We start from the raw sequence: 25,195 nt of genomic DNA, 5'->3' as shown, positions 1-25,195 counted from the left end.
TTCCCTGTGGATGCAGCACTGGGCAGGGGCACAGCCATGGGTGTGCGCCTCATTCCCTTGTCAAAGGCATGACAGGACAAACACAGCTCCTCCTGCCGATTCCCACACTTAGCACGCTAAAACCATAAAACTTCCCCGTCCCTCCAAGCAGAACTCAGTAATAAAAAAAGAATAAAAGCAGGACTCACTTTTTTTCCCCCATGGAGCGTCTCCTGTCGCAGTGCCTCGGCAGCAGAGGAGCTTCCCTGCCCTTCACCTGCTCTCCTGTCCCACAGCTGCCTCTCCTCACACCCATCACAGCTCCCACCAGTCCCGGCTGCCCTCCCCACCTGCCCGGGCTCGTGTTCCAGGTGATTTCACTCGGCTCCCCTCCAGCAGGCAGCTCCAGGAAAAGGGGAACGTGTTCACCCAGCCCTGTCCCCTTTGGGGACACACAGAGTCACTCCAGCCCGCTCACATTTTCATCCTTTACAACGGCAACTCACCGAGCTCCTCGGACGACAGGCTGTCCTCTGAGTGCAAATTACGATTAATGAATTTCTCTCCTGGCTCCCTGACAGGAAGATGTGCCTGGGAGCGTGTTATCTCTGCAGCCACGCAGGGCTGGCAGGGGCAGGTGTCCTCTCCTGGCAGGTGAGCACAGAGGGAAGCTCCAGCAGCTCCCGCTGCCCCATCCCAGTGCCTCTGGAACCCTGGCATGGCGCAGCTTCAGAAATGGAAATCCTGCCATTTGACCCGGTGGGAATTTCTCAAATAAATGATATTTCACGGCCCAGTGGTTCCCTCCCTGCTGAGATGGTGGTTGATGGTGGCTCGCTCGGAACGGGGCCGGGACAGGATTTTTGGTCAGTGCAAGAAAATTGAAAAATTTCAGTGTGGGCCTCTGAAGGCCCATGCTCTGTAGCTTCAGAAAAATTAAATGCAAAGACAGGGCTCAGATTTTTTTTTTCTTTTTTTTTTTTTTTTACCTCCTCCAGTTGCCTTTTCAAATGCAGCCTGTCCTCCTCTGCACAGAGCCACGATTTGGTCACCTTGCTCCTGTCCAGCCACCAGCACTGAGCTCCTGGAGGTGCCACCCCTCGTGGGTGCTGCACAGGACACCTTCCTTAAAGATGCCCCTGGAGCTGGGACATTCTGTGCTCCCACAGTGCATTATTTCGTATATTCTGTGCTCCCACAGTGCATTATTTCGTATATTCTGTGCTCCCACAGTGCATTATTTCGTATATTCTGTGCTCCCACAGTGCATTATTTCGTATATTCTCTGCATTATTTCTGCCCCAGCACTGTATTTCTCACTCCTCTGCTGTTGTCTGCTGGAGCTCCATGCTGTAAATGCCTTTTCCACCTCAGGGACACCTGTGTTCTCCCAGAGCCATGTAATTCATTAATTAATAAATTAATTATTAATGAATAAATTAATTATTAATGAATCCCAGGTGTTGCCCAGGCCAGAGGCAGAGCCCTGGAGCTGCTGGAGGCACGGGGATGAACGAGATGGATCGTGGCTCTGCCCTGCCCTGTGCCTGGCTGAGCTGCTCCTGCCATCCATCATCATCACCACCCTTGCTTCACCAAGGAAGGGTCAAAAAACTTCCCATACATCTCTGTTCTCCCTCCAGAAAGTGACTGAAATCATCTCCCAGGGCAGCACTCCACAGAAACGACAGAGCAGCCCCCGCCCTGAGGAAAGAGAGGTTCATTTGTCAAGCCGTGTAAAGCATTTTAATTACAATTCATATAACATGTATAAATAAATATTACATTCTTTCAGTCTACAATGCATACTAGGCATATCTTGTTAAAACGTCCATCTATGTTATTGGGTGGCAGGATTGACTTTGTCCAAGTAAAATAAAAAAATAAAATAAAAAAAAAAAAAAAGAAACAAACCAAAAAAAAAAATCTACGGAGTTTAGTAATTAAAAAAAAAAAAACCCCAAAAGAACCAAACACGTGGCAAAGACAGGACGATGCAAGTGCTTCTGGCTAACAGTCAGGACATAATGCTGCTCTCCAAAGGCTGGATCCACCACCTCCTTTCACTCAGGAGAGGTTTGGGAGGACAGTGGTTTCCTCACTGAATAGATTTTGATCTGTGTCCTCCACGAGTGTGAACTGGCACCGAGTCAGTTCTGCCAGTTCACACCACGAATTAAATCTCTGTTTTGTATCTGCTTCCCATTTGTTACTGGGTGGGTGTTTGTTTATTCAAAACATCAGATTTACAGGCTAGTCTTAACTTTTCAGTCTTAGCTGGTCCAATGGCAAAAAAAAAAAAAAGAAAAAAAAAATCTATAAAATAGCTCCAGATATTTCCTGACCTTGCTTCAGGAATATTTCCCTCCCTCCCAACACTGTTCCCAGAGGCCAGCTCTCCCAGCATAAGGGAATAAAAATTTGGGGGCAATCAGGGTCTTTCTGTCCATTCCTCTTCTGGCTTTCAGAGCTTGATGAGAGCTGGTGACATCAGAATAAACAGCAAATTACAGCACAAAATGATGAATTCCTGAACCCAAAAAACAACAACCCAACTCCAGGCTGTGGATATTCATATTTGGCCCGTAACATTCACCACACATTTGGCCTGTGAAGGTCTCAGTTCCAGGTACATTCAGGATGCACCAGTGGGGCAACTCCCATTCCTTGGTACTTGTGGAAAGCTTTAACAAAACCCAGCACCTTCTTCCCTTGGTGAAACGCAGGAACTTTGGTTGTGGAAACTTAAAACGAGCAACTAAACAAACAATTCCAAACCTGAAAGGAAAAAATGAAACTTCTTCCCAACAGAACAGGGTGAGATGGAGGCTCAGGCTTTCAGAAGAGACACCACGTGGAAATTATTAGTCAATACTTATCCCCTGGATTCTGTAAATGACAGGAGACTGTTTACAGCTACCTTAGAAACAGAATGTTCTTGCCCCACCGTGAACTTACTGAATTTTAAATTTTCCTGTTTTCAAGATATTTAAAAGAAAAATACAAGAGGGAAAATGATTCTGCTTCAATTTACAAGACAAATGGAAAAGTAAAAAATGAAAATAACCAGGTATTTTCTTCCTCCTTCACGTGTAATGCCAAAGACACATCTTCATTTCAAATGAATGAATGAAAAAAGGGCTTGAGTACCAATATAAAAAGTCTCCTTGTGGGTCGTATGTCCGTAACTGTGATGTTTTATTGGAACCAGAACAAGTTATTGTTTGCCTCTTGCTTATTCTTTTCATGCTCTTATGTTCTCTTGTTTCTTTTCTTACAGATATTTTTTGGTACTGTGAAATATTACTACCATTATTACTTGTATGACCCATAGAAACGAATTTTCACCACCTCATCTTGCCCAGGTCATCATATTGGTCATACCATGAACTTGTTCCTTTCTGCTATTTGTGTTCCACTCCCTAAATCCACCAGTAGCAGAATAACCGCTGGGAAAGAAACAAACAAACAAACAAAAAAAACAACAACAAGGAAAAAAACCCAAAAAACCCCCAACGAAACGAAGCGAAGAACAGAACCATGGACAGTTTGGCAAATTTCTTTCCCTGATTATAAAAACTGCCTCATCACTTCTCTTGGCGACCCCTTCCCCTCCCCATCGCCCATCCCAATATATACTGTAGAACTGAAGGCATCAAGGTGTGGTTAAACCCCCCCCAAAAAAAAGAAAAAAAAAAAACAAACCCAAACCCCCTGGGCGGGGGAGCTACGCTTTGTCCTTGAACTTCCCCACGTAGTTTCGTATCTCTTTGGAGTCCCCCAGGTCCATGTCCTGGCACACCCACTTAATGTCATCGTCGTTGCCGCCCAGGATGGAGTTGACGGTGGGGCAGCCGTCGTCGGGCGGGATGGTGGTGAACGTGGTGAACTTCACCCGCTTCCTCTTGGACGTGGGCGAGTGCAAGGGCTCCCCCGCCTTGTGCTGCTCCTTGCCCGGCCTCCCCCCGGGGTCCGCGGCCCTGTGCACCTGGCCCTGAACGTTCCTCTGGGCGCTGCCGTTGAGCAGCAGCAGCTGGCCGCCCTCCTGGCTGCCGCCCGAGCCGCGGTCGATGACGGTGGTGCGCTCGTCCTGCTGCGGCGACGCCGCCTCGGCCGCGTTCTCCAGCAGCTCGGCCTCGTTGCCCAGCCACACCCAGTCGTGGGAGTGGGTCATGGCGGCCTGTCCTTCCACCAGCACCTGCTTGTGGCGGTACTTGAGTGCAAATGTTGCGCAGTTGATGAGGAACACCAGGATGGCCAGGCAGAAGACGCCCAGCAGGGCGTACATGCCGATCTCCAGGTCGCTCAGGCCCCGCGGCGTCTGCACCAGGTCGCCGTCCTCCAGGCCGGCCCCGCCTTTGGGCAGGTCCACCTGGGCCGGGAAGTTGGTGAAGTCGATGGGGATGTTCTGCAGCTGGCTGTCGTCCGACAGCTTCCCGCCCTCCAGGCGGTTGTTTTTGATGACTTTGTTCTTGAGGATGGACTTGGCCGTGGTGCTGGCCTTCCTGAGGGGCCCTTCCTCCCTGTCGGCCGAGGAGCCGCCGTAGTGGCGCCCATCCTGCTCGGGGCCCTTGTTGCGCCGGTCGCTGGCGCGGTTCTCGATCTCGTCCGTGTCGTAATCGCCGCCCGCCTCCGCGTCCGCGTCGTTCTGCCCGAACTTCACCCTGATGCTGCCGCTGCCCACGGCCAGCACGCTCTTCCTCTTGGATTTCTGGCAGGCCTCGGAGATCATCATGTCCACCTTGACCAGCGTGCCCTGGCCCTCGCCCTCCGCGGCCACCACGGGCCAGGGCAGGGCCGCGCTCTGGTGGACGGAGACAACGGCGTCGTCCAGCGACACGGCCGACAGGGAGAAGTCCTTGGGGTCGTAAATGTCCAGTGGAGTAACAGAGCTGTCGCTGAACTGGATCCAGGTGCTCACCACGGCTTCCTGAAAGGACAGGGACATGGTTTAAAGACAGGGCCCTCAATAAATCAGCTCAACACGCTGCAGCTCATCAATCTCTCAGCTCGGACCGGCAGCTGGAGGAAATGGGACACGGTGACTCTGCACTGCACGAGCCTCGACTGACGGGGCACAAAACTGGCCACATCTGTCACTAAAGGTTCCACTGTTACCCTCCCTGCAAATGTTTTGCACAAGGACATAGAAAATAACTGATAAGGGATGTCTTTATTACCAAGGTACCCATTAGCAAGGTACAATTTTACAGGCTCGGGAAGGAGAGTCATTCCTGTTGTACAAAAGCCAAAAGAGGCAAATCACAGAAATTACTAGAGGCACTTGACAGAACACTTATTTTCCTCGTGTTCCACATGCACAGGTGTCATGAGGAGCTGTCAAATTAAGGCATAAGTATCTCAGCAGGAGCAAGGAGCTACCACAGGATCCTGGAAATGGCTGGAGCAGAAGATTCATCTGGAAGAAAAAGACTCACAGAACAATTGCCACTTTGCTGGAGAAAGATCTGTTTTAAGTAAAACACATTTCATCCTCGAGATAATTAGAAAGTCTGTCTTTCTGTGTCAAGAAGAGGAGGAGGATGGGGATTCTGGCATGATCTCTACAATAAACATACAAATGGCCTGGATTTAATTGGGCTGTCTTCGTGCCCTGCAGGTAGCACCGTTAGGAGTCATCATTAGAAGCAAACACAAAGCCAGAGGTCAGCTCTTTGCCATGTGAAATCCCATCCAGATGACACAGATATTCTCTTCTCCACACCTCAGTAGCTTTCTTTGCAGGACATTTCCTTAATTTTTCATTTGTTCTGTGTCTTGCCTGCGTAGCCAGCAGACGGCCAGGCAGATTGCCAGAGTGCAACTTCCCACAGAAGTGAAGTTCTTTCCTTCCCACACTTCAGCCACAAATGGCTCTAATAACTTCACACTTGGGCACATCAGAACAACTGGGCTGAAAATCCAGCACTGGGGAAAAAAACACTGCCACCCCGTTAATGTCCAGTCATAATACAAATTTACAACTTAATATGGTTTTCAATTGGCTGCAATTTGTTATGCCATGGTTATCAACAAAGGGAATTGCTACCCTTCCACTTGGATTTAAAGCTTTTCAATGAAAACAGCAAGGGGCATTTAGCTGGGCAGAAGGTTGGGCCTTACTGAATGTTTGATTTCCAAAGCACTATCAGCAAGTACTGGAGGGACTGAAAGAAGAAAAATAAGTTGTGGCACGACAGGAGAGAAGACGAAGTTCTTGGTGATTCAAATTTACTTCAAAGAGCTGAGACGGAGCCAGGGTAGCTCAGAAGGCGGGAAGGGAGAACTGCATAAGGAAATTAAAACATCTGATCTTTCACTAGAGAAACAACCCTGAAATGGCTGAACAGACAAACACAAAGCTGCAGGGCACAGCTCGAATTTCTATCATGGAAATCCATAGTAGAGCAACCCCGGTCATAGGAAAGCAAAGGGTTGTTTTTTTGTTTTATAATGGATATGTGCAGAGAGAAAAGGATTCACCTCCTCAGGCAATTCAGTTCCCTGCTGCCTTCCTTCTCCCTGAAACAAAGGTCAGCCTCATGTGCCGCTGGGGAAGACACACTGACTTTTCATCAGCCAGTGCCAGGGAAAACACCAGCATCACTTGCAGCACATCCTGCCAGTGGTACCCTCTTCTGGAGAGCAGGGTGACAAAAGAAATGCAGGGTTTTGTGCAGGAAGGGCTGGAGATGATGACACCTGAGCCTCCTTCCCAGCTGGGAACACCCACAGCTCCTCACCTCCACCGAGGGATTGACGTCACTGAACCCTTGGTGCATTTGGACAAAGTTGCCAGCAACTTCAAAGCAACTTTTGTTCTTTACGCCGCTGCTCTGCAATTCTGCATTCCTGGTTTTATGAAGCAGAGACAGAGAAAAATGAGATGGCAGTCAGCTGGAATTTGCAGGCACACATGTGATTTACTGTAGATAACAGAGGTGTGCACTGGCTTAGCCATTATTTTCCACCAGCATTGACGTTTTTTATTTCCGAGAGAATGTTTCTTCATAGGAGGAACCAATTTTTTTTCGCAGAACAACGTTGTCATGCTCATACTGTGGACAACATTAATTAAAAGGGAATGAAAACAAACGAGAGGAAGAGGGAGAGAGTTTAAAATCCTGCCAAAACACATTGTATCAGCCCAAATATTCTATTTGGCAAGAGATCATCTCCTCTCCCTCACATCATTAAAGGAAAGCCAAAGGCAGGGCAAGGAAGTGAATTTCCCAAATGATTATAAATTCTGAGAAGCTAAAAAGAAAAGAAGAGAGAAAAAGGAAGTGATTTAGTGCCATGTCCTTCAAGGAGCTGTTTCTGCAAATCCTGTGTACCACATCCATAAATCCCCTCCAAACCTCTGACAAGGTCCTCCAGTTACTCCCAGAAGATGAAGATGGATTGGAGCCTTCTCACCTGCAAAGCTGCTGCCCCTCGTCTCATGCCCTCAACACTGAGGTGACAAATGCTTGTGCTCTTTAATTATCAAGCACAAACCAGGAGTTTGAGAGGTTCTCTTGTTTTCCAGCCTTTCTTTACCCCGATTTCCCTCTCTTCACACACAGAGGTGCTCAGCTGCACCCCCAGAACAGGTGACCCTCAGGGACACATCAGCGCCAGCGCTCCCCTCAGAGCAGGAGGACCTGCAGCGCTGACTGCGATGTGAATTGGTCAGAGAAGGTTCATTAGGTCACGTTAATGACAGCAAAACCCAGCCCAGACATGTAAAAACTGCCTCCCACGACCACTGTTGGTTATCACCAGGCCTTCCTTAAGCACATAAAAAGCTTTATCAAGACGTGTTTTGTCTGAATGTTCCCTTGGTGCCTTTGCTGTTCTCTTCTCCCATTTCAGGTGTAATTTCAGCTCTTGATCTGTGGCAGGTCCGCCACCTTCTCTGGCCTTGAATTACATCGTGGCTTATCACTCCCAAGACACCATTTGATAAATCTTCTTGGATGAACTGGTGGCATTTTAGAGAATTCTGCTGCTTAGAAACACAGGTCAGGATATTTGATTTTATTCCACGCTCAGAATAAAGCGGCCTTTTAACGGTCTTCATTCACTGCAGCACAAATAAAAGTATTTGTGAATAAGCCCTCAGTTGCTGGGGTCAGCTGCAAGGGTCCTGGAGTGAGGAAGGACATCAGAGGAAAGAAATGGTTGGCTCTGCAGAAAACAAATACATCCCTCCCTCAAATAAAGGCAAAGGAACCCTGTTCCCAGCAGCTTCTCTTAGACCAGCTCTGATTGCTCTGTCTGGGGACTTGAATGCTGGAATGGATTTCCCCAGCAATTTTATCACACGAAATATCAAAGTATTACATATGCATTTATTTTCAAGCCTGTGGCTTGTGTAGTAAAGATTGGGCTTGATGGTTATGATGTGGAAATGAAAGGCAGCCAAGACTCAGATCTTAATTCAAACCATGCATTCCCCCACTGTGTATTTCTCTCTCTCCTTTTTGTCCAATCTGCTAATGTGACATTCCTTTCCAGTGGGAATTTGCCTGTATTTGCAAGGGAAGAATTCAGATTCTTATCTAACAATGCAGCCCTTCTCCCTTTCCCATGCTGCTGAATTCCTTTGTCATTCCTGTGAGCCATTCCATTGCTCTGCCAGCTGAAAGAAGATACAAATACAATTCAAGTGAAACCTACACTGCCAGGATGGGGTAACGAATGCACACCATAAAAACACTCCTAATATCTGTTATTAACTGTGAGATGCCAGTGAATTCTCAGGAGTGGTTTGAATGAAGGTTTGCCACGAGCTGAACCAGATCATCCAAAAGGCCGGGACAGAGGAATGACCCCAGGCTGTTCCCCTGACCAGGGGAACGAGGCTTTCAGAAAGCACCAAGATTGCTCTTTTTCCCTGAGAAAACCTCTGCAGTTCCCCAGCAGCACTGAGAGATCCATTAATGCATGCAGCTGTTTATTAAAGGCTTTTTCCTCCTCCCTTCACTGACCCATTTCAGCTCATTAGACCCCATGCAATACCCCACAGTGACAAAAAAAAAAAAAAATCTGGATATGACTGTGAGTTTCCCTGCAGAGCCAGCTGAGCTTTGAGAGCCCTTGAAGCTCACTTAGATCAGGGAACACTTAAACGCTGTAGGTTTTCTGTTGTTTACATTTTGGAGAAGCCTTTAAGATGATGGCGTGGATTTAACAACCCTCAGCAAGCCAAATGGAACAGCTTTCCTACCTGAGCAGATGGCCACCCAAAATAGATCACTCACAGCTACAGTCTCCAAATTTTCAGAGGATACTTCATCTTGGATATTTAAAAGTTGGCCAACCTGTGTCTATTTTTAGGCACCTGAATCACCGATCCACTTTTCAGTGCCCATGAGCTCCCTATTGATTAAAAAATAATATATAGGCTCAGCATCCCTCAAGGTCACCTTGTCACAGCAGATAATTAGTTGCTCAGCTACAGATGAAGGTATTTAACTGAAGGTAAAAAAAAAATATTGCCTTATCTTCCTCACAGAGTGCTTTGTATTTATGGAGGAACTGCCAACTTTTCAGGACTTGTGTTTTGGCTGCTTTGTGCCGCCTGTGCAGACAAGGCGTGGTCATAGCAATTAAGGTACATTAATTAAGGTAATCCAGTCATTATGGTCACTGAAAGAAAGCCACAGCAAGGATTCTGAATTTTGTTTTTTCACTTGCCATCAGTAAGGTTTGCGTGAGTTATTTGGGCCTTTTTATAAACTTGCTTGAGAGGAAAAGACACAAATAATGAAGTCCTCACAGTGTTCAAGGACAGGCTCAGTCCTGGGCTGTCTCCTTGGAAAAAACCCTCTTTCAAAAGGGCTTGATTTTCAGAAAACACTCAGCATTTGCCTTCACAATTCGAGCTCAGTCAGGATCTCAGCTGATGCACTCCAAACCATGAGTCACTTCTTGCAAAATTTAGCCACAAACATTCCCACATTTGCATTAATTTTTCTAAGGGAAAGCGACTCAAATCCTTCATTCAAGCTGCAAATGAAAGGAAAAGATGTCTGTGCCTCTGCAGGTCACTCCTACGCCATTTCCCTCCATTTATTTCCCACTGTGAAATCTATTCCTGTCTTGTTTTTTTGGTGGTGGAAACGCACTGCTCAGAACCCGAAATTGTCCTGCAGAGGAACAGCACCTTAAACCAAACATCTCACCGCAATAATTTCAGGATTCAGGTGCCGGGAAAAAATAATTTCAACCCAAACCACGTTGACACGTTTTTCACTCTTTGTTTTAGTTCCTAGCTTGCCAATTGCAGTGACACATCCTGACATGTCACATCACATTGCCACGAACAACAGGAGGTGTCACCACGGGCCCCACTGGCACAATCTGCCACAACCTGATGCTGATAAATGGCTTTGCACACTCAGGACGGATCATCCATAAATCTGAGGAGCTGACAGTGGCACTGGGCAGCCTCTCCAGATTCACCAGCTCTGTTATCTGCACTCAAATCCACAGTTCTTCCAGTGCTGCTGCAGATGGTGCTCTGTCCTACAGGACAGGATTGGGCTAGGAAAGCTCCAGTTTTTGTTTTCACAGCCTTTGTCTAAAGGCAGTGTGCCAGATGTGGTTTCTAAGCCCTGAAGAAGGGTACAAATGGGTTAATTACATAAGATCCTTATTTTTACAGGATGCAACAAATGGAACAGACGGGCACCGTGTCCTTCTGGTTTGGACATTTTCCTGTCACTAAGTTATAAAACAAACTAAATTATTTTTATGTCCCAGAAAATTAGGTAGCAATAATCATGAAAATGGGCCATAAAACTTGACTTGAGATCTCTCCCTGTCTATGAGAGAGGAAAAAACAGTTTCTGCATGAGGAGTAGCTGTGGACAGATTTAATTGCATGGCCCCCAGCCCCAATCCTCAAATTAACAGCCCGAGGAAGCAGGTTCCAGGGCCGACCCTTGGGTTTACTCTGGGCCACAGCCACTGCTTGACTTGATCTGGGGCTGTTCTCCAATCTTCTTCTCCACAGAGGTTGTGACCTGAGACAAGCTGTTTGAAAGACCCCCTTTAGGGAGAAGGGAATTTGCTGGCTTATATTAAGATCAGCCCATGAACTGGACGATGAAACCCCCGAAATCCATATGAAAAATAAAAGGAGAGATGAGCCTGGCAGTGTGCCATGGCTCCAGGAGGGAAAAGAAATGTATGTGGCCATCTTCTGCCTCTGTTTTACAGCTCTTCAAGATATTGTGACACACTGAGTGAGCTCTGTGCTCCCCAGCACAAAAAACAAGGGCGTGCTCGTACAGCAAACCAGGAACCGTGCAGTGAAAACAACTCAGGTTCATTAGCTAAAGCAAGGGCATTAAAACTGTAAATAGCACAAACTTCAGTGTAGTTGGAACTCTGACTGCAGGTGAAGTCCCTCCCCACATTGGAAGGGAAGAAATGACAAGGCAATTCCAGTATCTGGAGGGAACAGGAATTAACATGGACACGGACTACAGCTGGAGTCTGAATTCTAAACTTGCTGTGAGTTACCATGTGTACTTTACAGTGATAAAATCCTGCCCCACCCCAGAAGTAAACCCAGCAAATTCAGAGTGTACATCACCTGCTTGGGAGTGTGCAGCAGCTCTTGGGCCACGGCTGTGGCCACAATGGCCCTGCTGGTGGCTGCACTGGGCTGCAGGAACAGGGACAGCCCAGACACCAGCTGTACCCCGAGGTCTGTGATGGTCACTTTGTCATCCAGCACAGTCACTGTCTTCTCCGCCAGGATGGAGTCAGACAGAGGAGACAAAACCTTCGGGGAAACACAGAAGAAGCAACTTAGGAAAAGGCTGATCAATGAATGGAACCTTCCTTAAGGTCATCGTCCATTCTTGTCTCCAAAGCTTTATGTACAGAAATGAAGGGCGCATGGAAAAGGGAGTCTGAATCCATCAGCAGGGTCAGGAAACCTGAGTGGAGAGTTATGGCTGAGAACCACCCAAGACTGACAACTGTCCTATCCCACCTGTGTTATTTGCATTATTCCACCACAAGAGTGGATGTAAAATTCTCTTCTCCTGTTACTCTGTCTTCCCATGGGGATGAGCTCATTAAACCTCCCAAGTACTTCAAAGGGAGGTCACCAGCCTAGGACCTGTCCTTCATTTCTTGGCTTGGAAATTCTTGTTCCTCCATTTTTTTTGTTTCTGATGGAACACCAAGACAGTAGAACATCCTTCCCTTTGCTGAAATCACGGGCCATGCTGCTCTCCTTAGGGCACTACAGAGAGCCAGTTCATGCACACGCTGTCTTCTCCACCCTCCTCACACCCACAAAGATTATCTCCATTCCCCCTCTGTGCCCTGGCTGTAGTAAGGATTGGCAAGTCCAGCCATGTCCATGTTCATACACATGCTGTCTTCTCATACCCACAAAGATTATCTCTATTCCCCCTTTGTGCCCTGGCTTTATGTCCAATGTCCAACCCCACCCCGAGGCTCTCTGTGGGGCTGGCAGTGTGTGGCAGCCACAGAAGCCCCCCAGGAGCCCTGCCCAGAGCAGTACCTGCATGGTGGTCATCCCCACTTCCCGGCCGATCAGGATCCTGCCCTCCTGCAGCTTGGCAACGTGAGGATCCTCCAGCTTCATGAAGTCCCTGACCAGGTCTGTGATGTCAAAGTGCCAGTCAGGGCCCAGCAGGTAACTGAGCTGTCCCCAGGGCCCCGAGTCCTCGGCCACGAACTGCGTGAGCACCCTGACCATGGCGTGCTGGTACTGCAGGGTGCAGCCCCTGCCCCTGCGCTCGTCCTCCTCGTCGTCATCGCTGTCCCTCGTGGGCCTGGTGGCAGCACGGAACAAAGCATGAAGAGATTTGAGAACCTGAAAACTTGAGAACTGCATGAGAATCTTGAGAACAGCATGAGAATCTTGAGAACTGCATGAGAATCCTGACAACTTGTTGTCAAGAACATCAGTGAAAATTAACACTCGGGAGTGCTGATGGAGAGTGTCCCCTTCAACAGAGCTCCCCCGTTCAGGATTTTTGGACTGCAGAGGACCCTCGGCCACCTCAAGTGACGAGGGAACATACAACTGGGCTGTGCCACTTTTTCCTCTGTGCTGCCATCTCCAAACAACGGCTCTGCTAGGGGACCTCACCAGAGTTCCACGCTGTGTTTTGTTGCCCTAGACAGACACAGAAGGAAAAATCCCACAGCTTTTAAAGCTTTACTGCCTCTGCAGACACCCAGTGCACAGCTGGGGGTTCCAGTACTGCTGCTCCTCAGGGGAAGAGGCTGCATCGGGGAGCGTTTCCTTTTACAAGTCACCCAAGAACTCAAACCCACCTTCTGTTGGACACGACGGGGACTCTCCAGCCTTTGATCTGGCTGAGCTCGGTGTCAGAAATGTCGATCTGGAGGGGCAGGCGTGGCACCCACACGGTGATCTGCAGGGGAGCGCTCAGGTACTGATAGGTGAAGTTCACCAGAGCGTTCACCTTGCCTTTCATCTCCTTGCCGTTGACAAAAACGTAGTCACACCTGTCAGAAACCTGAGAGGGGGGAGAGAGAGGGGAAGGAGGAAAGGTGACGGCTGTGACACGACAAGCTCCCAGTGTAACCGTGCCAAAACAAGCCGAAAAGGCTCCCTCCTCTTGGTGCATGTCAATGGTGGCCTTTCACAGAGGGAACACGAAATCCCCCCTGGCTCAGGAGGCAGATTACGCTGGAGACGCCTCAGGACTGCATGCTGTTTATGAAGCCCGAGGTTGATTTTCCGCCTGCGATGCAGCGAGCCACAAACCCAGTTTGTGCTGGGGAATTCCGAATGAGCAAAGCTCCTCCCCAGCTCGGGCAGGAGGAACCCAGCAAACCCAAACTGGGCTCCACCGCGGCAAGCAGCCCATCAAAGCTCTGCCCTGAACACGACCTCCTTCAGGGGGTGATGCTGCTTTCAAGGCTGGCTCCGCAGTAGATTTCACCCACTGAAGAGTAGCAGAAGTCGACTCATTTCCTCTGCAATAAACATTATCTGTTTATAAATGTTTACATTTTGATTAAAGCTGTAAAGTATTTCTAAGCACTACAGTAGATTTATCATTAATATGTAAATGCTGTCCTGAAATATAAGCAAGCATTATCATAGCTGTGTAAGAGTTATATCAGTAATCACTCCCTTAATCAGTGTTGTAATTTACAGACCATTGAGTTTTCTCATTTATTATGTTACTGAGTACCAGTGATAAAATCACTCCTGGATATATAAATCATTAAGAGAGATGCAGATAGTATGAAGTGACTCCATGTGATAAAGTCATTGTCATTTCTATTCCTAAAGGTGTCATAAATGTCTGGGGGAATCCTGTGGCACATTAATCATCCATTAAGTGGTGAGCAATGGGAGCTGTTACATTACTAAACGAGCTGGTATGTCTGCAGGAATTAACAGCAGATCCCAACTCCTGCTCCCGCTCCCATCCTGTCACAATTCTGTTTCATCTCCCCTAACGAGCATCGGTGGTGGTGGAAATGCATCTCCCCACCTGAACGTACACTTATATTATCATCTGCTCCCTTTTACCCATTCCCAGTGCCGTTCTATTCAAATGAAGACTATCAGCCGGCAGTGCTGATGTCCCCAGACCAATCCAACAGATGGATGTCCTCTGTGGCCACAGAGGCAGGAGCTGAACCGCTCCAGTCTGACACACACTCCCCGTTTGGTTCCTCTCTCGGGTTCAGGCACGGCTCATTTTACTACAGTAAAATATTCAGTGATGAGATTGCAAAAAGAAACTTCAGAGAACATAACACAGACAGTTCTCTGCCTCCTCCCCTCAGAGGTTGTGCTCCAACAGCTCTGTTGGCTGCAGCACCACCACGTGCTGCAATACCCGACCCATCCCTCTCTTCAGGCTTCTCCCTCAGACCACCCGAGGCCGGTTTAAAAGCCTGAGGGGGGCAGAAACATTTTCATTTTAGCACTAGGAATGAATGGCGTGGCCTAATTTCCCATCATTAACTTGAATGGCAATAGAGAAAGGGGTTCCGCTCACACCAGGCTGTTTCAGAATGTCTGATCTCATCTAATAGCACCGTGCGGCAGAGACCACGAGGAACCCAACAATGTGTATGATGTCCTATAGAACACCAGGCAGCAATTCAGAACACACCCCTCGGTGGGCTGCTTGTTCCTCCTGTGGTGTCTCTGCAGCAGCTTCACCCCGGGAGAGGAACCATCCTCAAAACGTTTCCCGTTAAACAGCTCCCACTGCAGCGAGCAAGGGCTGCACTCAGGAGCCCCAGCCCCGAGCTCCTGCCCAGGGAGGTGTTTGTGCCTGGAGCAGCGAGCAGGGACACTCAGGGACACTCAGGGACACTCAGGGACACTCAGCCCCTCTCTCTGAGCTGCTGGTGTCCATCCTGGCTCTGCAACATCCGACCAAGCAGCTCCAGATCGACCTCCTGGCTCTTCAGCCTCACCTTCCTTCGAGCAGAAGTTTTTGGGAGGCTTGTCAGCAAAAACCTAACTGAGCTCTGTCTGGAGCGACAGCCATTGCTGCCCTAGAGCTGGATCCACCCCACTCATTTCTATCCAGGAGTTCAACCCAAAGACAAAGTGAACTTTCTGGTTTAGCTGTGCAAGTTGCTTATTTATGCATCGTGCAAACCACTTGCACGTGCCGGTAAAAGATTTCTGACCACATCCTCAGCTTCAGACTGGTCAGGTCTGGCCCAGATGTGTGATTTTGTATTGTCTAAGGCTCAGTGCTGTCAGTAACTGAACAAATCTAACTGCTGGGGAAAGAAAGAGAATAACAATAGCAGCAAAACTGCAATTCCACAATGGTTCGGGGCTGACATCCAGGAGGAGAGAGGAGAGGAGAGGAGAGGAGAGGAGAGGAGAGGAGAGGAGAGGAGAGGAGAGGAGAGGAGAGGAGAGGAGAGGAGAGGAGAGGAGAGGAGAGGAGAGGAGAGGAGAGGAGAGGAGAGGAGAGGAGAGGAGAGGAGAGGAGAGGAGAGGAGAGGAGAGGAGAGGAGAGGAGAGGAGAGGAGAGGAGAGGAGAGGAGAGGAGAGGAGAGGAGAGGAGAGGAGAGGAGAGGAGAGGAGAGGAGAGGAGAGGAGAGGAGAGGAGAGGAGAGGAGAGGAGAGGAGAGGAGAGGAGAGGAGAGGAGAGGAGAGGAGAGGAGAGGAGAGGAGAGGAGAGGAGAGGAGAGGAGAGGAGAGGAGAGGAGAGGAGAGGAGAGGAGAGGAGAGGAGAGGAGAGGAGAGGAGAGGAGAGGAGAGGAGAGGAGAGGAGAGGAGAGGAGAGGAGAGGAGAGGAGAGGAGAGGAGAGGAGAGGAGAGGAGAGGAGAGGAGAGGAGAGGAGAGGAGAGGAGAGGAGAGGAGAGGAGAGGACATATGCAGATCCACTGACTCTGCTACAATTTACAGCTCCAGCAAGGCCCAGGGAGGGTCTGATCTGCTGAGCAGATCCCCCTCACAAAAAAAGGGGTACAGGTGGTGTGGTGGCTCAGCAGAGCCCCAGCTCAGACCAACTGAGGTGGAAATAACATCCCAGACAACTTGGTGCTGGAGTTCTTCAATGCAGGCCTGGCTAAACTGCTCTGATCTGTAAAACGGAGGGAAGACCAAAGGCAATGTCACGTGGAATCATGGAGGAAGGACCGAAAGCAGATTTAAAAAATTTAAAAAAATTTAAAATGGGTCACATTAGAACTCAAAATATTTTTTTTTTTTAATTAAAAAAGTCTATTTGTTTAAGAGTTTTTGACAGATGGAACTACTTTCCTGTTTTCCTCCGGGCTTCTGGGAGGTCAGGGAACAGGGCATGGACAATCTCTCAGCCGTGGGTCCTGCCCACTCCAGGTCAGGAAGTTTCCAACAGAAGCTGGAGACTCTGGGAGCAGCGATGTGTCTCTCATCTCCTGGAGTATTTATGCTTTTACTATGAAAACATCCTCCCTCTCAAAGTGCTTTTTATCTCTGGCATCAGAAGAAGTGAGCAATGATGAAGGGAAAGCCTACTTCGCCACCACCTTTAAGTGATTGGGATTTTTCTTTCCTGCTTAGCAGATCAGCACGAAGTTTTGCATTTTAAAGAGCTCTCTGATGCCGTTTCAGCACTTTCTTTCATTATTAAGCTGCATTCAGCTACTTTTCCCTTTTTTCTATTTTCCTAACTTCTTTCTCCAGATGAAAACTAAAATAAAGAAGCAGACAACAGAAGACAGGGCTAAGCACCGTTCCCTGGAGGCTTCTTCTTTGTCCTTTTCCTGGCATTATATTTTTGTGCCCCCCTTGCAACAAAGGCCACTGCCTTTCCAGATGACTTGGAGAGAGTCTCTCTGCAACAAATCACATTTTATTGAGCTGACAGAGGAGACTGCTGCCTGGAAATCCAGGGAGAGCCACTCCTGAGCCTCTCCACCTGTGGCACTCTGTGATGTGGGGAGGGAAGGTCCCTCTCCCCTTGGCAATCAGCAGATTGGCTCCAGGGAATTTACAGGATAAATTCAAAAGCACAACCTCTGGGTCTCCCTTCACCTCCTCACTTCAGGTGAAGGTTTTGATCCCACCTCTGTCCTGCAGGGCTGCAAGAAGGGAGCACGAGCTGCTGGAGGTCACCACCAGGGAGGTGACACGGACACCACAGAGGGGCTGGTGGCACCTCTGGAGAGCACTGGTTCTGCTGGGTTAAATCCCACTACAGATTCCCGAGAAATCTTCCTTTCCATTACTGGTGGAGTCAGGCAGTTTTAGGAAGACAAATTTCCCGTCAAACACAACGTTCAGGCTGCCTGTCAAACCCTGGTGAACCCAAGGCACACTGTCTGTCCTGGCTCGTGTCTGTTGTACAACGCAGTGGGAAGAATGACAACTATAAAACCTAAAAATAAACGAGTGATTGCCTCTGTCAGTCTACTCTAGTCCAAGCTTGTTTATTCTCCCAGCGGTTTTCACCTCCGGAGAGACCAGCCCAGTCTCAGAAGGACAAAAAAAGAGAAGTTTTTAATGCAGCAATCCTGGTTTATGGAGACTGAAGAGCTGAGAGGCATCAGTCCATTTTCTAGGGAGAGGGCTGTGAGGTTCCAGGACCGAGCAGCAATGAGGAGATGTGGTCACCGAGCTCCAGGGCAAGTCCAGTCACTGGAGCCATCAGCAGCTCCTGGAATGGAGGTTTCCATCCTAAAGGCTGCTCTAGCAGTGGCACAAAGCTGTAAACAGCATGGAAGAGCTCTCAGGTCTGCAGCTTTAACTTTTATCAGACTTAAAAGAGTTTAATTTGAAAAAAACGAGTAAGTGTGGGCCTTGAGACAGCTTCAGTTTTCCACGAGGTTACTGATTATTCAGGATTATGCAGCCAGGCATTGAAATCCTTCTTAGGAAGCCTAATGTTCCTGTAGCAGAGGATTTCCTTTGTGTGTGAGACCATGGTATTTAATTGGAACCAAGGCTAGAGAGCTGCACCGAGTCTCTCTCTCAAAACCTGCAGAATTTAATAGAGGATAATTCCCTTTCCACAGAGGACGTTTTTCAAAAGAAATCTCGGGAGGAACTCTATAGCAAGGACACAAATATCCAAAAAAGCTCGTGGTATGATTATCAGTGTCTAATATTTCCTACAAATGACGTGTTGGTCTGGGGTGAATCAGTGATCCTGGAGCCCCATGTTCCTTAAGGGAATGAGTGGCTGCTCCCAGAGCTTGACCTCCACGAGCCTCAAGCGCCTTCCTGCTGTGCCAGAGTGATGACACCGAGCTAAACACAAGGAGTCTCATGTCTGAAAATTGCTGAACACCACTATTCTTTACTGATTATCCTGTAATTTATTTTTTTTTCACTGAAATTGAGATTCCTTTAAGAGGCACTGGGAAAAAAAGCTCTCTGCTCACAGAAGTGCTGTCATAAATATTTAAACATTTATGTAACCTTTGAATATCTTAGCAGCGTTTACGTGAGTGTAACAGAAGTGGGTCAATGGGTTTACACACAGAAATTCAAGATTCTGAACCTGATGGATACAAGGAGGACAATCCACTGTCCTGCCTGTAGTGGTTTGGGAGGTGCAGGCAGGGGCTGCCAGCACAGGGGTAAACACAGCCCTGCAGGCTGCCAAAACTCTCACCCCAGCACAGGGAAGGCTTGGCTTGCTCACATTAAGTCCAAGAATAACCACGAGAGTTCCTTTCACCTGTGACCTCTAGCCCTGGTTCCGTGCCTGAGGTGTTTTGGTTTTCTGAAATTCCTTTCCCAGGGAATTTTCTGTCAACAGGAGAAATGTTTTTGTAGCTGTACCTTTGTTATTCATCCCTTTCCCTGGGAGGGACTTCTCCTTGCTGTCCCTCTGCTCTGACCAGTGTGAGTGAAGAGGTTTGGCTTTGTGTCACCAATCCAACTGGTCTGTGTGAAATAGTATAAAAGGGAGACACATCCCAAAAATCAAGGAGTCATTTCAGCCTCCTGAATCTCGGAGTCTGTGTGGTTGTGGTGTAAAACAGCGTCACTGACCCACCCAAAGGATGAATCTGTTTCTTGAAACAGCTGAGGAATGATTCCCATCCTGGGCACAGGGAGCAGGGCAGTATCACCTTTATTAACTGATTTCAGTGCTGAGCCCCCCAGAATTAATCTGCAGCTCTCAGTGGGTGCCAGGGCTGTGTGCTGGTGGAGCTTTGTGCTGCCACATCACAGAGGTGGCCTCAGCCCCCGGGGCCAGTCCTCAGGCAAGGCTCCCAGCAATCCACATTAACACAGCACAGGGATGGAGCCCCAGCATTGAAAAGAGGAGAACTCTTCCAAAATAAGTTTAAAGCCAGGGCCACGGTTTGGCTGCAATTTGGGCTCTCTCTGCTGAGCAGGGCCCGCATTTTCAGTATCAGCAGCCAGATTAGCAAAACTGAGCAGAAAGCCCCCAAAGCAAGAGAGCTTTTCTTAGGGAGAAGGCTGTACATTACCTAATCTCATTACTGAGATTTCAGAGGCAGCCTTGCAGAGCAGCAGCAGTACATTTAACTCACTGAATATCATTCACCACGACAGAACTGAGAGAGTAAAAGGGGCACAAAATGCCAGCTGGGGCTGGAGGGCATCTCCTCGCTCCCAAATGAGCAGCTCCGGAGGCTGAGCTGTAGCTGTGCTGAGCCACGGGAGCTCTCTGCAGCTCACATTATCACAGAACCCAAATCTGCCTTGCTCTGTGCACTCTCCAGCCAATTTCTGGGAGTGGGGACGAGCAGAGAGCTTGGCTCCAGCTCACTGGGGATAGACCAGCCCATATATGCAGCATGGCCCCAAATTTCTTGCTTGGCAAGGCAGGATCCGGGGTGAAAGGACTTTTAATTCCATTTACACTGTTTGGGCAGCAGTTGTGCATTTGAGACCACCACAGTGCTTGTCATTTCTTAACTCAGCGTGTATCCACAGCACAGGGATTCACAACGAGTAAATTACAACCAGGGGCAGAAAAGCAGAGGAGAATCAGACCATCCTGTCCTCTGACTGCATTTCTCAGGAAGGTCTGGAGCGAACTGATCATCCTCCCGTCAGACCTGCAGCTGCCACAAGGCTGCTGCTGTTTCTCCCATTTCCTCTCCCAGTCTCGATCTCGAAGCTTTGGAGGTGATGCTGAAGCACTTTCTGTGGAACCTGAGGTGCTGTTACTGCTGCTCTGATTCTTCATCTGGGCTGTTCTGGTTCTCCATCCCCAGAGCAGGTCGAGAGCTGGATAACAGGCAGGGAAGTCTGCGAGGACACGGTTTAAAAGTTTCTCCAGCTGCCCTTAATTCTTTTTTTTCCCCATTATGTGATGGCAAGGTATTTACAGCTTCTATTGCTGGATGTGTCTCGGTCCATGCCCATTTTGAGTTTGAATTTCCACAGGGGCTGGCTGCTGGGGGAGTGGTGGTGGCCGCTCCTGACAGAACATCTCCTGTGAAAGCTCCATTTTTATAACGCTCCTCTGAAGTTCTGCTGCTCTGCTGCCGGGTATTGATCCCATAAATCACAGGACCATGGGAAGGATGGAGGAGGGCAGGGAGGTGGACTTTCTATCTGTTATCCAGTTAAGAATATAACATAACGGATTTGCCAGAAGGAAAACCTTCAAAGCCACGGGGCTGCAGAGCAGCAAAAGAATGGCATTTCCATGCGGGGGCTTTTCTTCCCCGTGTTTTAAAGCTGTTCAGCCTCACACAAATGGCTCTGTGTTCACACAGCATCAGAAGGGGAAGGAGGAGCCACCACAGAGCCAGGCTGCTGGGTCCGGGCTCACAGAGAGCTGCGGCTGCTGCTTTCCAAGGCTTCCAGGCTATTTTTGGGTGTGGTCAGAGGGAATTGTATTCGCAGCTCATCAGCTCCTGAGCATAAACCACAAACCTTCAGGGGAAGGGGATTGTTGTGTTCTCCGCGGTAGGAAAGCAACACCTGTTCCTGCAGGGAACCCTGGGCAGGGTTTGCTGCCGAGCAAAGAGCACAAAAGCATCAGCAAAATCAGCCACGTGTCTCCTGAATTCCCAGCAGATGGGAACTTGCCCGTGCAGGCAACTGCAGTTGCTGTGAATGGATCCAGGCTGATGGATTCTATTGGTAAATTCCACCTTAGCGAAATGGAATTTGGCTTTTGCTTCCTCTTGAGCGCCAGCGTAAATTTCGTGTCCACTTTTAAGAGGTTGGACCTCCGTGTGAAGGTCCAAGAGCACTCAAAGGCATTTAAAGTTCATGAAATCGGCTGTAAATTCGGAAGTAAAGGCTGGGAACTGCGAGACAATAAAAGAAGTAAAAAAGGAGTAGCAGTCAGCACATTCAGACAGGACACAAACTGTGCACTGAGCTGCCCTGGGACCATCGCTGGGAAAATGTTACCTGCTCTTTGCAGATGGATCTTAAATTCAGATTTCCACGGGGCTCTGAGAACAATCCAGCCCAACTGAAGTGAAAATTAATACAAATAAGCTTCGAGCTGTTGGTCAATTGCAGGGCAGGAGCATTACCTTTAAGCTCTTTACATGAACCACACAAAGGGAATTATTAATTTGTTTGATAATTAAATGTTACAGGCCAAGTGCAGACAGGCACTGAGCATCTTCAGCTCCTGGCCTCACTCTGTCAGGTTTGGCTGAATCCAAATTACCAGAAATTCCACACAATTCAAAGCACACAAAAATATCTGCCTGAGCCTCTAGATGATGATATGAGCAAGTATTAAATAGCTCCCAATAGCTCTCATCAATAAATCCTTTTTTTTTTTCTCCTAAGTTTGTGGTTTAAGGTAATCTTCAGGCTTTACATGAACTATAAAGTCATGCACACAGCCCTTGTACCATGGGCTTTGCCCAGAAGACATAATTTATCATGACTGGATTTTATTTTTAAGCAGAAAAGTTACTCCCAAAAAGGTCTCTACACCAGGATCTCACAGAGGAGGATATTTCTAAAGAATTGAACATAAAAGCTTGATGGAGAATTTCAAAATGAATTAGGGATGAAAGGCCTCTGCGCTCATTTGAAGCTTTCTGAGTGCTTTTTAAAATCTGAACCAACTGAAGATGTCAATTTGCCTTGAACCCCAAACCACTTCCCCATGCAAAGAAAGAAATCTCGTGGAAACGAGAACATTCTAGATGGGGGGAAAAAACCATAAAATTACAAAGCCTTTTTCCCCTTTCTGATGAGATGAGAAAACCTCTTTGTTCCAAGCATTTAACGGAGCCGTGTTTTTCAGCCAGCTGTGTGTTTTACAGCAGTTAGCACTCATCCCTCCAGAGGTTCTGCATGTATTCCAAACACACAGGAGACAGCTCCTCTCAGCGTCTGAGCAATTTCCAACCAGCTCTGAAGAGAAAGGAATGACACCTGGAAAACGTCCCTGGCTGATGGCAATAACTGCTCGGTGTTAACCTCCGGTTATTTGTTCTACTTCAACTTCAGAGTGCCCCAGGCACTCTGATGGTGCAAACATCGTTTTAAGGAGCCCTTTTAGTTGCAGGTAAATTATTTCTGCAGAAAATAAGAGCAGAGCACAGCAGGTCCCCCCACCCAAGTGCTAATGAAAGGACGAGGTGCTTCAGGAAAACATCCTTTCCAAACAAATTGCTGGAGAAGTGCAACAGCCCGGGCTGTGCTGCAATTACTGCAGGAACATGCTCTGCTCCTGTAAGGCTTGGGGGTTTCATTTCTTCTTGAGGAATATGTTCCAAAGCTGGAACAGCCAGAAGCCATTTCTCCAGAAGGATTTTTACTTGAGAAATAATTCTGCTGTCATTTTCTATGCATTACGTATCACGTATTTTCTTTTTCCCCTGACTTGAGTCTTTCTCTGAGTGGAAGGACTTAATACTGGTCATTCTCACTGTTGGAAAGAAGGAAATCCCCACGGGGCTGGAGTTATTTGGTGGAATTGTGTGAGCTCTTAAAGCAAGATGGAATCACAACAGTCCTTTTCTGATTTTTTGATATTAGTATTTGTTGTAGCCCTGGTTCCGTGCCTGAGGTGTTTTGGTTTGCTGAAATTTTTTTCCTCAGGGAATTTTCTGTCAACAGGAGAAACGTTTTTTTAGCTGTACCTTTGTTATTCATCCCTTTCCCTAGGAGGGACTTCTCCTTGCTGTCCCTCTGCTCTGACCAGTGTGAGTGAAGAGGTTTGTCTTTGTGTCACCAATCCAACTGGTCTGTGTGGAATAGTATAAAAGGGAGACACATCCCAGAAATCAAGGAGTCATTTTCAGCCTGCTGAATCTCAGAGTCTGTGTCGTTGTGGTGTAAAACAACGTCAGTTTGTGAATGTTATCCCGTATTTTTTTTTGTTTTGACTCAGGGAAGTGGTTTCTGATGAGGTTACAACCAGGACGATCCCTAAACTAAATTTCAGTTCTTACCTCCATTTGTGATTACGTGACTGCCTTAGGAAAAAAACATCAAACAGGAATTTAATTCCAAAGGGAGGCTCTGGCTTTTCCCTGGAGGACACCTGTCCTTCCCAAACTCAGACACCAAGGCCATTTTCCTTTGGTGTGAACACGAAAAATAAAAAAAACCCCAGAATTCCGCAATGCAGAAGCCACTGGGTGCGGCATGAACTGACCTTGATGACGTCCTCCCCGGAGGATTTGCACTCCACGGACTCGGAGATGTCCGTGACAGCGCTGTTCTCCTCAATGGACACCACCTTGATGGGCACTGCCACCGTCCTGCCCGTCAGGATGGCCGTGTTCAGGATCTCCGTGTCCTGCACACAAAACAAAGCACAGCTCTGCTCACACTTGTTCCGAGAGGATGAAGGCCTCAGCTCATCTTCAAAGAGGTGCTGATGCCTTGGGAAGACACCTGGAACAGAGATTGGACGGAGCTGGAGAAGAAAGTAGAGATTTATTAAAAGGCCTTTAAGGTACACCTTGGGCAGGACAAGAGCCTGGCCTGGGCTACACCCAAGGTGGACCCAAAATAGTCACAAAATGGACCCAGAATGGTCCCAAAATGCCTGAGATGGTCACAAGATCTTACATTTTTATAAGTTCTGGTCCATTTGCATTTTGGGGTTTAATTGTCCAGTTCCAGCTCCAGGCTGTGGGGTCCCATCCTGCTTGTCCCTCCCTCCAGCCCACCCTTGTTTGTGCTCTTGGGCAGAAAGTTGTCCTCGGTGTGCAGCAGGAGAAGGATTTGTTTTGTGTCCCTGCTGTGTGACTAGACCTGACTAACGCTTAATATGAGGCTCAGAGCTGCACCCCTGGGCAGCACAGAACCTGAAACACAGGGAAGATAAAACTGAAGGCATCCTGCTAAAAGGTAATGAAAGCCCAGCCGTGTTTTGGCTGCTCAGTAAACTCCCGGTGCTGCACTCTGTCCAACAGCACCATCACTGCAGCCAAGTTCAGGTCAGGCACACTCCATAAGCATCTTCTGCTTTTGAGACACGTGGGGTTATTCCCAATATTCACCTTCCAGCCTGTGATTTCAGAGTTTTTACCAATGTAGACTTGACTGGCAATGTTTGGGTAAGGATTAAAGAGCCTCCCCAAGTAAAAATGTGGCTCTGTGAATCCAAGCCCATTGCAAAGACCTCTCCGTGAACTTTGTGTCTGGAACTGTTTCAAGATTATTTAATTTCCTTGATATGGCCAATGAAGCAATGTAAGGAATCCAGAAGGAGTCAGTGATGCTGTTAACTGCAGAGGAAATAACAAGGAAATTTGAAGTCTGAACTGGGGTTGTGGCACATAAAAGCCTTTCAATGCACCATCGACCAG

General features: G+C 48.0%; 1 protein-coding gene across 1 annotated transcript in view; it reads right to left on the bottom strand.

Annotated features, from left to right (window-relative positions):
- Positions 1 to 1,543: 1,543 nt before the first annotated feature.
- Positions 1,544 to 25,195, bottom strand: part of TMEM132C (transmembrane protein 132C) — a 174,238-nt gene continuing 150,586 nt past the window's right edge. Inside the window, exons 5-9 of the mRNA XM_066199508.1 lie at positions 24,034 to 24,177; positions 13,297 to 13,502; positions 12,515 to 12,788; positions 11,570 to 11,761; positions 1,544 to 4,909 (exon numbers count right to left, since the gene is read on the bottom strand). Of these exons, the coding sequence (XP_066055605.1) occupies positions 3,707 to 4,909; positions 11,570 to 11,761; positions 12,515 to 12,788; positions 13,297 to 13,502; positions 24,034 to 24,177 (2,019 nt within the window). The 3' untranslated portion in view covers positions 1,544 to 3,706. The remainder of the gene's footprint in view (positions 4,910 to 11,569; positions 11,762 to 12,514; positions 12,789 to 13,296; positions 13,503 to 24,033; positions 24,178 to 25,195) is intronic.

The sequence above is a fragment of the Chamaea fasciata genome, unplaced genomic scaffold (assembly GCF_029207755.1).
Source record: "Chamaea fasciata isolate MVZ Bird 193981 ecotype frontalis unplaced genomic scaffold, bChaFas1.0.hap1 SCAF_18, whole genome shotgun sequence".
Lineage (NCBI taxonomy): Eukaryota > Metazoa > Chordata > Aves > Passeriformes > Sylviidae > Chamaea > Chamaea fasciata.
The sequence above is the reverse complement of the archived record's forward strand: the minus strand, read 5'-3'. Positions and strand labels throughout refer to the sequence as shown.